The sequence below is a fragment of the Lepisma saccharinum genome, chromosome 1, assembly GCF_977018435.1.
Source record: "Lepisma saccharinum chromosome 1, izLepSacc3.1, whole genome shotgun sequence".
Lineage (NCBI taxonomy): Eukaryota > Metazoa > Arthropoda > Insecta > Zygentoma > Lepismatidae > Lepisma > Lepisma saccharinum.
In genome coordinates this window covers 92,347,312-92,361,840 of record NC_139229.1, presented here as the reverse complement: position 1 = coordinate 92,361,840, position 14,529 = coordinate 92,347,312, and the positions used below count along the sequence as shown (strand labels likewise).

General features: G+C 37.0%; 1 protein-coding gene across 2 annotated transcripts in view; it reads right to left on the bottom strand.

Moving 5' to 3' along the window:
* Positions 1-14,529, bottom strand: part of LOC145997763 (protein FRA10AC1 homolog) — a 120,087-nt gene that overhangs the window by 20,253 nt on the left and 85,305 nt on the right. Inside the window, exons 1-2 of one of the 2 annotated variants that reach the window (XM_083134639.1) lie at positions 9,598-9,713; positions 7,127-7,223 (exon numbers count right to left, since the gene is read on the bottom strand). In XM_083134639.1, the coding sequence (XP_082990765.1) occupies positions 7,127-7,223; positions 9,598-9,609 (109 nt within the window). In that variant the 5' untranslated portion in view covers positions 9,610-9,713. Of the gene's footprint in view, positions 1-7,126; positions 7,224-9,597; positions 9,714-14,529 lie in introns of those variants that run through there. The other variant, XM_083134640.1, reaches the window with a different exon arrangement.

Below are 14,529 nucleotides of genomic sequence, written 5' to 3'. Positions count from 1 at the left end.
ATGCGTCTATCAGTTACTAGAACTGGTCTGCACAAGGAAAAGCAACAGAAGAAATAACTACATTATTTTACATGAAGTGTACGAATTGTTCAAATTGGAACATCCAAATATCAAGATTGGTTTCTCTGCTTTTGCTGCTCTCTGACCACAACATGTTCTTTGGCCCAATATTCCAGCCAACCTTTGTGTGTGCATTTACCATGCTAACATTGACCTCCTGGTTTCTATCATCAGTAAGCTTATTACAGATTTTCTATGAAAAAGCAAACTGCTTGTGGAATCAATAGTGTGTGATTCAAGTAACAGGGCATATACGTGTCCAACATGTACTAAAAGAACTGAAGAAATCTGGAAAGAACCAGGGATCATTGAACAGCGTAAGCAGTGTTTCCAACAACGTAGAATTTGTGAAACGTGTTTGTGAAGAAGGGAAGATTGTTGTGCAGGCACCTGAAATGATGAAAATTATGGTGGACTAGATAGTCGAAGCAGTGACAAAATCAGTGCTTCAAAGTCTGGAGGAAACACTAAACTTTAACGTTGAAGAAATGCACAGCATGAAGGATGAACTGAAGAAGAAGGATGAGGAACTCCGAGGGCTCAGGGACAAATTAGACGACTTAGAGCAGTACCAGAGGAGGAACTCCATCCGGATATTCGGTATTCCCGAAACTTCCAACGAAAATACCGACAACAAAGCAACCGCCTTGTTTGAAGAGCAACTGGGCATCAAAATCCAGCATGGTGATATTTGCAGAAGCCACAGGGTAGGAGGACAGAAGAACGGAGGTAAGCCAAGAGCCATTCTTGTTAAATTTACTAGTTACCGTGCGAGAGCAAGTGTGTTTCGAAATAAACCGAAACTGAAGGGTTCTAATATCACCATCACAGAAGATCTCTGCCGCACACGTTTCGAGCTTCTGAAACTGGCAACGAGCAAATACAATTACAAGAACCGTTGGACCCAAGATGGGAATATCGTAATAAACATTGGAAACGTGAAGCACTTCATCACTTGCAGAAAGCAATTAGATGAACTTTGAACGCTTACCGAGAAGATATGAGTGATCCGTAAACTTTATCATTTTTTAAAATCTCTTTTACCTTTCATAACATAAAATTTAAATTTCACATTACTCTTATAATTTTTATTTATCGGGAACATATTTAGTCTTAAGTTGTAGCTTCTAAATGTTTAAGTTCCTCTTTTCTTTGATATATACGTGTTTTGATTCTTTTATTATTGTTTACTACTTTCAATATTTTAATCTCAACTGCACAATTTTACAGTTTAGTTTCGTAAATGTGAGTTACGTTCTTGTACATATGCAAAGTTTAATTGTTAGTAAATCAAAAAAACATAACTTTCATTTGTATTTGTAACCTTTATGCATCTGCGGATAAATGTAGTGAGTTTGCAACCTCTCTCTGCTCTGCAACCCTCCAGAAGTTACTTCTACCATTATGCCTCTAACAGAACCTACCACCCCCCTTGAAATGAACTCCACTGCTCTAGGGCATGTCCTCCGTCACCCTCTCGCCGATGACAAAAGAACCGGCTGCTCCCTGTCTCAAAATAGCAAATGTAAAGGTCAGGTCATTATTCCCCAAACTTCTGGAAATATGCAACGAAATTACAGAGAAACAGATTGACATTCTTGTTATAACAGGCATATACGCACGGGAGGGACTAAAACTGCATCCGTTGTCTTTCGAAATTGAAGGAGAGTTTGACGTTGAGTGCCTTGCAGCTACGGTTGAAATAAAAAGGAACGTCTCGGTATTTGTGCCGTATACAGGCCTAAGCGTATTCCATATACACAGTTGTCAATTTTAGAAGATATATTGACCGAAATGTATCCCTTAGTTAATGACCTTGTTATAGCTGGAGATTTCAACATTAATTTCTTACATCCAGACTGTGCTGACGTCGTTTACATTCAAAATTTGTTTAATCAATTTCAATTAACGCAAATAATCAATAAACCGACCAGAATAACTTCCACGACTAAGTCATTAATTGATCTGACGTTTGTCAGCAACATGCAAAATATAATCCAACATGGTGTCGGTGAGCCAGTCAGCAACAGCGATCATAGAATGACCCACGTTGTACTTGTGTATACCAAACCAGAAAGCGTGAACAGAATTATATACCACAGAAAATATGGTGATATTGATTATGATAAATTTGTGAAGGATGCAGAAAAAATTAACTGGGGAAAAATATATAACACCGATAACTTGGATATGAAAGTAGAGTATTTCAATGTCAACTTACTTGATCTCTTTGACAAGCATGTGCCAGTTCGTAAAACACGAGTTCGTAACAAACGTATGCCGTGGATTACAGCGAATATGAAGTTGTTGATGAAACTAAGGGACAATGCATTTCGTAAATTCAAGCGAATCGGAACTGAATCTGAATGGAAAGAATACAAAGAATTGAGAAATTTCACGACATCCGTTATACAGCAAGAAAAAAAGTGTTATTTTGAGCATAACATCAATAAAACACCAAGACAACCAAAGCATTTATGGAAGCAGCTGAAATCTGTAGGCATTGGCTCAAATAAAAATGATCTCCCCTCCACGTTTGACAATGCGAACGAGATAAATGAACACTTTATTCATTCAATTGATAGTCTAAATATCGACGAACGTCTGATATCTCAAGAATGTTTAAAATTTAGTAACCAAAAGTTTAATAATATGCTTCCCGAATTTGCTTTTAAAAAAGTGGATGGCTATACTGTAAGAAAATGTTTGTACGAAATCAAGTCTACTGCTATTGGTGCAGATGGAATATCCACTACAATGCTGAAGTTATCGCTACCTTTTATTTTGCCTATTGTCACACATATTATTAACTTTTCGCTCGAGAAATCCGTATTTCCCAGGAAAAGGAAAGAAGCTTTGATAACACCACTCCCCAAGACGACCCGACCAACTAATGTAAACGACCTTCGACCTATTAGTGTTCTGCCTGTGTGATCAAAACTACTAGAAAAAATAATCTATAAACAGACATTTAGCTTCGTTGCCCAAAACAATATTCTTCCACCCTCACAGTCAGGATTTCGGCCGGCACACAGCACTGCTACGGCTTTGCTGAAAGTCACAAATGACGTCCTCCAGGCTATGGATAAGAAATTCCTCACTGCATTAATATTATTGGACCTGTCCAAAGCATTTGATACGGTACAACATAAATTACTGCTCAGTAAAGTGAAATATTACAGTTTTTCACAATCTACCCTTAACTGGTATGTTCCATATCTAAGTAACCGAAATCAACGTGTAAAACTGTCGCCTACTTTATTATCTAATAATTTATATATTTCATCTGGTGTTCCACAGGGATCTAAACTAGGTCACTTATTGTTTACGATTTATATTGCAGACCTACCCTCAGTTGTCAAATACTGTAACAAACATTCATATGCTGATGACACTCAACTAACCAAATCATTCAATCCAACAGAAATTGCCATAAGTATTGAATACATAAGTAATGATTTGGGTGCGATAAAAACATGGTGTGATGCAAATGGCCTTAAAATTAATGCTAATAAGTCATGTTATACATTTATTGGAACTCGAAATGCTATTGGTTCGGTCGAGCACACCAATACAACAATTAAAATAAATGATGATGTCATACCTAGAGCTCAAGTAGTTAAAAGTCTTGGACTGATATTTGACACTCGTCTATCATGGGATGAGCATATTAGCTGCCAAATCAATAAATCATTTGGAACACTTAGATTCTTGTTTAAATTTAACAAACTATTATCTTCAGAAATCAAGCAGCGATTAGTTGAAACACTTATATATCCATTTCTCGACTACTGCGACGTAATGTACTCTGGTAGAATAAATAAAACTTTACAAGCAAAAATTCAAAAATGCCAAAATGCGTGCAAGCGGTTCATATTTTGCATCCCGAGGCGTGAACATATTTTACCTTCCATAAATAATAAGAATATCCTCAATATGTACCGTAGGTGGCTACTGCATACATATTGCCTTATACATAAAATTGTTACATCTGACAGACATGTTGATCCCTCGCACCAGTGTTCACAGCCACCATACAAGAAATAATTTCAAATTTAACCTTCCACTCTGCAACACACAGGCATATCAGTCGTCGTTTTCATATTTTGCTGCAAAAATATGGAGTGCCCTACCTAAGACCATGTCGAGCATATATAAAATAGAATCTTTCCGAAATGAAGTAAAGAATTTTCTTTTGGCAGAGCAGAGATTGTGTTCAAATACTATGATGTAACTTGTATGTTTATGTTATGTATTTTGTCTACATATTTTTATTTATTTTTTATTCATTTTATTTTATTTTTATGTAGATGTCTTTTCTCAATTTTTGTATCATTTTATTCATACATTTATTACAATTACTTTATTAATAGATTTTGTAACTAAATCATACAGTTTATTGTACACTGTATTAATACTGTAATAACATGAGAAATGTAAATTTAAATGTAATCGATGACATGGGTTAGGTGGCAGAACAGCCTCAGGCTGAACCTCGCCCACGCAAATAAAGAATTTGATTTTGAATTTGAAGCATTACCTCATACTTTAGATGAAGATCTGCAATGGTATGAATGGGTTAATGATGAATCCGGATGAGTTGTTAAAGCAGCGCAGGAAGGTTCAATTGAAGATGCTTTAGAAGCTTTAAAGAATAAACTGCAACACTTTCTTCATTTGTGAAAGGGAAACAAAGTAGTTATTTTGAAAAGGCTAAAAGTGATTTGGTTTCAGGTAATGTGTGTGTTCTCCAGATTGATTTCAGTGTAAATTTTAGTGTTGTTCATCAAGATTAGGTACAAAGTGCACATTGGAGAGGTGATCAAATAATTTATCCTGCAGTCGCATACACAGCATCAGGTGTTATTTCATATGCAATTATTTCAGATTGCATGCAACATGATAAATTTGCAGTTCATGCATTCAGTCAAAATTGTTTGAAGATCTAAAATCGAAATTCACTCAGCATAAAGGAGTCGAATCTTTTTCAGATGGTGCAAGTCAGCACTTCAAACAGCGCTACACCTTAGCCAAGGTAAACTTCAGGAAAGTGGACTGGGGTCTTGTTTAAAATTGGCATTTTTTCCTGTACATCGCATGGAAATGGAACAGTTGGTGTGGGTGGAATGTTAAATCATCATGTAAGGCAGAAAGTGAAGGCTAGGCAAGCTCATGTTAATGATTGTTTATCTTTCATTCAATGTGCTCATTCAAAAACCAGAAAAGTTAGTAGGCCTATCATATGTGTTTCTACAGAGGAAGTAACAAATAATCATGACAAGTTAAAACAAAGCTGGACTGGAATTAAAGCCATTCCTAACACACGTCAAGTTCATTGTGTCTGCACTGTTGGTCAGAATGTGGTGGAAATAGGTTAGTTGTCCGAAGATAGTGCACAATGTTCCATTTCACAATACCTGAAGATCAAGCTCCAAAGAAAGAACAAAAAAATTTAGTGGAGAGGATCAATCAACCAATGAAACTTTCAAATTGTTACGTCCATAAATATGGAATTGCCCTATTACGCCGGGTCGGGTACCTTCGTATTCACTGCTAGATTAAGTGAGGTAAAGTGAGCTAAAAAAGTAAGGGTCATCTTTGCAGGGGCGCAGCAATCAAAGGCTCTGTTTACACATGTGATTTTTGCTCGATGTTGCAGAATGGCAAATGTCTACTGCTACATCTGACAAAAATCACATGCATCAATGGAGCCTAATGATCAATTCCCGGTGAAGGCAAATAGTGGTTCTGATCTCACTACTGTTGGTCCAGTTCCAATTAGCCTTTCTCGGCATAAAGTGGACTCAAAAGAAAAACTCACTCAATGAAGCCCAAATATTCGTCCGAAAAAATGACAGAAGATCATAAAAGCATTTATTTGTTTCCATGTTCTTTCAGAATGTCCGGCATATCCAGAATGTCTGATATCTGTCAAGATTGTGCCAGAGTGGGTGCAACCCCCTCTCCCTTCTGGTTGACAGCTTCGCCCCCTTACATGTGATATTTAGAGGTTCATCAAATGTGTCTGCCTCTGGAAATTTCTCCTCCCCCACCTCCCATCACTTGTTTCTGGGACCATGGTTGTTGTGTGAACTGCATAATGGGGGCTTAAAAGTTGATGCCAAAGGCTGGCACAAAGATTTTCCATTAAAGTGCAGTTCCTCAATATGACCTCCTTAAAATCAAATGCCTGGTAGTTTCATTACATTACATCACAACAAAAAAAATTGTCAATCAAGACAAAATTCCATGACTTACTTGGCCTATGAAATTTCATGACTTTTCTAGGTTTTCCAGGTCTATTGCACACACAACTATATGTATATTTCTCATTGTACATTGTTTCTCTACTGTTTTTGGAAAATCATGAGAATGAATGATGAATAGATGAAATGTTGGTAACAAGGATTTTAAAAATTCCTTAACACATCTGTTCAAAATTCCCTCAGTTACTGGTGGAAGAGAGCTATGGAGAGAATTTTCACCCAGAAGCCTTTGCGCATCCTACCCTTCACCCCTTCAGCTTGAGCCATGGTGACCCTGCTCCAATCTACCCCTCCCTGGTATTGTGAAGTACTTAGAGATAGGAGGTTTTTAACTTATGCAGCTATACCTTGGAATCAAATATCTCATTATTTCTGCACTCAGAAACAAATTTTATGTGACAAAGTATCAAAGCATTAAAAAAAATCCATGTAAATCACAAGGGAGTGTGGTTTGTCATAACCCCCCCAATTAGACACTTTAAATAAAATTTGGTGATAAAATAATATACCTCATTAAAAAACAAGTTTGCCATGACAATCTGTCAGAAATTTGCACTAAAATATTCAGAGATACATTTTACTAGCATATAATTTTTCAAAATTAGCTCTTTAAATGACATCAAATGACGCTACACAGTTTTCCAATAGATTGAAACATACTTGACACATTTCATAAGTAGGTGGACTGCTGAACTGAAGCCAATAGTCTCAAATATCAGCATTATCAAAATTAATTTATGTTTCATCAGTATTCATCTCCAATTTCAATACAAACTAAATGTATCTTCAAATGCACATACCTTTGGAATAATGTTTGCGTTTTCTAATTTTCTTCCTTGACTCAGGTTGGATTTTTGACTTCTCGGAAGTTAGTGGAATATAGTCTTCAACCATTTCCTGTAAATGATAATTGAATTAGTTAATATAGTTTGAGATTGATTTGTGGGAAGGAGAGAGATACAATCTATTATTTCAATTGATAGAAGGTGGGAAACTAATTGCAGTTTTAGAACTTTGGGCTAGACTCTACTTTACGTCCTTATTGCCTTTTAGTCGTAACCGATGGGAGTTAACAACACTGCAGGCTCGTCTTTGTGTCTGCGTTTAGAATACGTGTGCTTTGCGTTCTCGGTGCATTGTGTGTGTGTGTGTGTGTGTGTATGGTGCATGAAAAAGAACAGGTTCCAAAAACTTGTAGATAGTGTAAAATACGTCTATCCCCAGTAATAATTTAGTGCATCGTTCAAAACCATGCTTGCAGAGACAGCCGGCATCTCTTCGGGTAAGTACCTTTCTCTTTTTACACTTTCTGTTCACGATAGCCCCACTAACCATTCACGGGTAGTTCCCCGAACCATTCAAGGGGATGAGGTATGCCTACGAGGTTAGGTTAGGTTCCATTAGCACTCATTTCACCCCTAAATATGTGCCTCATCGTCGAAAAATTTCCTCAGAATGTTCAATTACGCATATCCGGACAACATCGTTTTTATCCTCCAGGTAATTTTTCCTCGGTTTGGGATCTACGTTCTTGAATTCCTTATACAATAAGCTTTCCAATGATCAATGACACGCATTCCTTACGAAAAGGACGTAAAGTAGAGTCTTACCGTACTTTGTAAGCCAAGAGTGTGCATTGTACGTCATTGTTTATTACATAAGCACCTCAGCTAATAAAGTAAGTTCAAAGGTGGTCATGATATTTTAAATTAAAAATTAATCATACACAGGCATCCTGAACGCTTCTGTAGACATCTCATTAAAGCATTATTTTCTGAAGCTCAAGCTACAGAAGAAACTACTTACGGAAATGAGTTTCTTTAAGGTTTCTAACGTTCGTTGAGGTATTTTCTTTGATTGTAGAATCTATTTGACCAGGAAATCATGTATTTTGCAACAGAAATATCTCACCGACGCACAATTGCCATTGCTTTAATTTGCTTTCCCGACATGAAGTGCATGTGATGACGTAACCCCCTGCATGTGTTTCCAATCCCTTTTTGGGTATGAATGAAGAATATAGAGAATGTCTCTAATTACGTTAATATTTAGTATACTAACTAAATTTGGCCTTCTAATCATGAATCTGTTGTTAAAATGCTGCAGACGTGTGTAAAAATTCAAGGGTAGCCCCACAAACCATTGACGGATAGCACCACAAACCATTTCCGGCAAGGTTGGGTTAGGTTAGGCAAGCATAGTTAAAATTTTGTTTGGTAAACAATGTGAAAAAGCTTCTTTTTTTAAAAAAAAAAATTAACTTACATCAGCTTTTTTCACGATCTCCAGACGTGTCTGCAGCATTTTCACAACAATTTCGTGATTAGAAGGCCAAATTTAGTTAGTATAACAAATATTAACGAAATTAGACATTCTCTATATTCTACATTCGCTCCCTTTTTTTCTTTTAACTATGCTTGCCTAACCTAACCATATCGGAAATGGTTCGTGGGGCTATCCCTCAGCTACCCATGCATAATGTCCAATTTGTAACCGTAACGAACACGACAGTAGGTATTTTTCAGTGAAGAAGGTTGGATTTGATTTGATTTGATTTAGTTTATTTTACTTCGCGTTTTGTGCCGCTTGGCTAATTTGCGAAGATGGGGATGAGTGATGAAATTGATGAATGGACATTCACAAACAACCAAGCCCGACCGGGATTCGAACCCGGGACCCTTGGCGTCGCAGCGTGAAGAAGGTTGGAAACACTGCATACCCACTACAGTAGTCAACATCAGCCCGCCATATTGTGTGTTACGAAGGCGAAGAAATGAATCAAAAGAAGTACTTTGTATGTGAAAATTTGTGTTTCTTTTAGTGTAAAAAGCATAATGGCACCTTGAACTATGTTCCGCAATACACAATTGGCAAGTACGAACCATGCAAAACACAAAATAACCGATTTTAATGTGTCTCCGATATACCGAGCATTTTCCGGAAATTCTTTACTCATTGCCACAGTTCAACCTGTAGCTGCTCTACCATATATCCCTTTACAAGCATGAACATAAATCTTTGGAGACAATTGGTAATGATATGAAATGTCTGGTCTTTTCTCCTGTAAATTTGAAGAAATCCGTCTCCGACTTATACAATCGTTACCGAAACTTTGGCACTGGACCCAGAAATGTAACTGCAAAACACCTGATAGCCTATCATGATGAACCTACCACAAACGATCTATGCCTATTTTGGAAATTAGTCACTGATAATATATTACAGGAGTTACACAATTTTAATGTGAATTTTTGCATCAGCAAATCCGTACCTTGTATTCCATTTTGCTTTAGCTTGTGTCGCATCTAGAAGACGATAAATTTCTTATCAGCGATAATCACTCATCACACTAGATAAAACAGTAAGAAAACACAGGCTACAAAAATGTTGTAATTGGGGACTCAGGACATTTTGGAGTAATCTGTGCTTGGGAGTTTAACAAATTGATTCTCCGATTCCGATACGCGAAATTTCTTTTTCCACATATCCCAGGACCCGCACCGGAAGTGATAATGAAATCCAGATTCCGGGGCCTCACAAAATCAGAGATGCCAACCCAGAAAAAGAAATAGCTTTAGAAAGAAGCTACGGACATATGCGAATATGCCGTTTTCTTTAAACAAAAATGAGAGTTGTTAGTTAGCAACATTGCGACTGAAAGGCACAAGCAAACACAAATACAAACTTCGTGGCAAAGATGTCGCATTTTCTTCTGGAAATTTTTCTCTGCGACATTTGTGCAAAAACCCTACAAATAAATATAAAGAGTCATTGAATGCACATGCCAAATGAGCTCATAAATGTACAACAAATTAAGGTAATATTACATGTCAGTGGATTGCTGCAGCTTGAAATGACACCAGTATAAAGTGCTTGGAAATTTGGAGGAAGTTATTCACGTAAGAAAGATTTGGTGAATTCGATTCTTTGGAAGGGAAATTGTTTCATGAAACTCACGATCTTGTTGCCGAAAGTCTGGGCTTCGAACCCTAGCCAAGGCAAGGGCAGTTTTACCGTTCTATGCTTAGAGAAACTCATTTCCGTAAGTAGTTTCGGAGCGAATTTACAATATAGAGAAAGTCTCCAATTTTGTTAATTTTCGGTATACTAACTAATTTTGACCTCCTAATCACGAATCTGTTGAAAAAAACCGGGGGTCACGTCTGAAAATTTGAAAAAAAGCCGATTGAATTTTTTTTATATATAGGTGTATATCCGTAGTTTTACGAACAAAAATGTAATCTCCTGTCATTGTGTCCAACTACGCCGTTGTTTTACAAGAAAATGATTTATGATGTTCAATTCTAGTACGATCCCTATTTTCTTCGATGAATTTAGTGGTGAAATGAGTGCTAATGGAACCTAACCTAACAGGCCTAACCTAACCTCGTGTGAATGGTTCGTGGGGCTACCCGTGGATGGTTTTTGGGGCTAACGTCAATGGTTTGTGTTTTTGTTCAATTTCCAGACGTGACCCCCGGTTTTTTACAACAGATTCATGATTAGGAGGCCAAAATTAGTTAGTATACCGAAAATTAACGAAATTGGAGACTTTCTCTATATTGTAAATTCTAGCCGTAGTTTCTTCTGTAAAAATGAAGAAATGTGTCTCCGATGTATGAAACTGTGTTTCGATAAATGTATGTTATATCGGAGACACATTAAAATCGGATATTTTGTGTTTCGGATGGTTCGTACTTACCAATTATGTATTCCATTGGGGAACATAGTTAAAGGTGCCATTATGCTTTTTACACAAAAATAACATAGATTTTTCACATTACGAGTAATTCTTTTGGTTCCTTTCTTCCGTTGCGGAACATACAATATGCCACGCACAGCTGTGGATCATTGCGCGTCGTGCTTGTGTTTTGTCAATTTCGAGTGGGTATGCAGTGTTTCAACCTTCTTAACCGAAAAATGCCTACTTTCGTGTTCATTATGTCATCCAAACCATTGACGGATAGCCCCACAAACCATTGCCGGATAGCCCCAAAAATCGTTCATGATAGCCCCACGAACCATTGACGGATAGCCCCAAAAACCATTCACGATAGCCCCACAGACCATTTCCGGCAAGGTTAGGTTAGGTAAGCATAGTTAAAAAAAATCTCATAAAAAAAAGGCACCTTTGGAAACACTGGCGAGACCACGTGACTTTCGACGCTTGCGCCATCTGCAGGTACATAATGGAAACAACAGCATAATGTTGTCGCTTTGCACAAAATGCAAGTTTATTATATCAAAAGTGCTTGTTTCTTGTTGTGCAGCATTCTACGGTGAGAAAATACCTCCATGAACTTTCCAAATGGTACAGAAACTCATTTCCGTAAGTAGTTTCTTCTGTAAAAATGAAGAAATGTGTCTCCGATATAACAGACATTTACCAAATTTTCTTTGAAAGAAACGAGAAATTCGTATCCAGGTTGGGGGAAAAAGTGACATGGTGGCACACATTTCTGCACAAATCTAGGTAAAGCAAAAAGTGCCTACGTTGATAGGTAGTTAGGGTTAGTTCTCTTAGCCCAAAGAATAATTTTTCATTGTATTTATGCTAATGGAACCTAACCTTGCAAGCATTCCTCGTCTGACATTGGAAGACAAGGTAGCAAAACTCTTGTGCGGAGAGGAAGACCCCAAAACAAATGACAGCAACTGTGTGTAAACAATATGGACGTGAACAAATGGAGAAATGCGTTGCTTTTAGTAGTAGGAAAAACTTTTTTTATGCGTAGTAATATAATAGTAATCGGAAAAGTACCACCGGAAAATGGATGTAGAAGGTACGTACTTTCAGGGGATATAAATTTTGTTCGTCTATTTAGAGGAAAAAAGCAGCCCATGTACTGCAGTGAGACCGTTCTATTTCATCTCATCGTTTCAATATCCTCTACAGCAAGGAAAAAAATATAAAAAAGATGAAAATCATTCAAAATTTAAATGTATTTAAAATTAACAAAATTTAACAGTATTAAATGTGTGTGTTGTAAAACTAGTTTTTCTATGTATCTTCTAAAACATTTCTTGAGGTGTTAATTGACTGCTACTGACATCATCCTCTACTACACACTTGACTACTAAAACAATTTTGATGATACAGATATATACATTATACAAAATGAATGCACAATATTCAATCATAGTGCCTACCATGTATTCCAGCCCTTCCTTCCCAAAACCTGTGAGCTGTTGACCTTTAACGCAGATGTGGAAGGAATGTGGATTATGACATCAAGGTCAAATTCACAGATTTCTGTCTAAACGGGAGGCTGCAGTGAAGGCACAGATAAAGTAGCTCCCCTATGAAAGAAATTTCTAAAATCTAGAGATGGAGAAAGTGATGCCCATAACTAGATACAGAGTGGCCAAAAGTGGGAAAACATGTCATCAAAAATTTAAAATGTTTTCATCTTTTGGGAATTATGTATAGAATAAATTTGACCATATGACAAGATTCACAAAACTTCAAACTATACATTTCAAATCTTCCAAAATCAATATCAATTTTTTTATGATACAAAATTACATCTACAGTACAAAAAATGTCTTAAGGTGATCATAACTGTTGCCGGAAAGAGTTTACAATACCGGACCACTCTCCAATTTCTATGAAATGTTGCCTACTCACTAATTGTGAACTCCTAAACACGAATCTGCATGTAATAATTGGCGGTCAAGTATAGAAATCGAGGAAAAAACTAAATAAACTATGTTTTCTTAATGTAACGTAACCCTACCATAAGAACAATAGCTCCACGGAAGATGCCATTTTCCCAACATGAAGAAATCAACAGGCAAGACAAGGTATAGTTCTCGTAGTTAAAATATTAATTTTTCTTTGTATTTATGCTAATGGAACCTAACCTAACCTCATAGGCATTCCTCGTTACGTCAGAAAGATTGTTGTGCATAAAGGAACACCATGAATGAAATGCGAAAGAAAGATAGTTCCGAATTGCTGTGTAGGGACAATCACCGTGGTAAATCGCAATGTTATTTTACAATTTCTAGACATAAATGTACAATATTAACAAGTGACTGCCAAACGTCATCAGGACACCGAATTTAGTAAGTAGGCGAAATTTTATAGAAATTGGAGAGTGGTCCGGTATTGTAAACTCATGCCCCGGTGCCTCCACCCTAATCACTTTCTTATAAATGAACACACAACATTTCAAATGACCATGCTTATTATTAGTTAATATTGTTTCATGCATACATGTGTGTATGTGATCAGGGGGTCTGGAACTCCATACCCCCCAAATTTGGAAAATACTATGGTTGATTCATAATACTTCCCGATGAGACACGATGTAGCAGGTATAGAAGAATTCTTTCTGTGTGCATGGTTTGTGGATTCTGAGAATAATATCCACTAAAAGTTTACAAGTTTCACACTGGGTGGTGATATGTCAGCTGAAAATCTGACATCAGTTCTTTTTTAACAATGTCACAAACTTGGTCTTGACATGGAAAAAAATCACAGGTCAAGGTTATGATGTGAGTGGCAGGTGTGTTCAATCGTGAATAAATCAACAATACCCAAAAGGCATGTGTGCCCACTGTGCCAGTCATACTGTAAATGTATCCCTATCTTCAGCCATGTCGAACTCCACCGTGAGTAACTGTTCTGGTACAGTAAGTAAAGTTGTTTTTTTTCCGTCAGAATAATACATGCAGTGGTGAATTCCTAAAAACAATATATTGCATTACTACCAGGCAGTAAGAAACACTATTTAAATACAGAGAAACTAATACTCACTTTATCCGCAAAACTTCTTCGTTCTATTAAACACTATTTGTTAGTGTGTGAAACATGATTTTAAGCAAAACATGATTCACTTCGTATGTAGTAAATTTTATTATTAATAATAATAATAGATACGCTGTCATCATTAAATACTTGATGTAGGGTGGGGGGGGGCATGCCATTGGGAATGGGCACCCCTGGCTGGATCCCCCCTAAGATTCTATTTCTGGATATGCCCCTGTATATGATTATAGACATTCGCGTACACTTGAAAAATTACAAAGCCTTCAATAACAGAAGGTAAATATCCACAAGTAGAGATGAAGCAAACACTGTCTGGTACTGTGGGGAATAGTTGTTGTGCAATGATAAATTAATCAGATTGGGTGTACTGTGATTAAGTCCATTAAGATGAGACTGAGGGAGATTTCCAAGCCATAGCACCATTGCAGG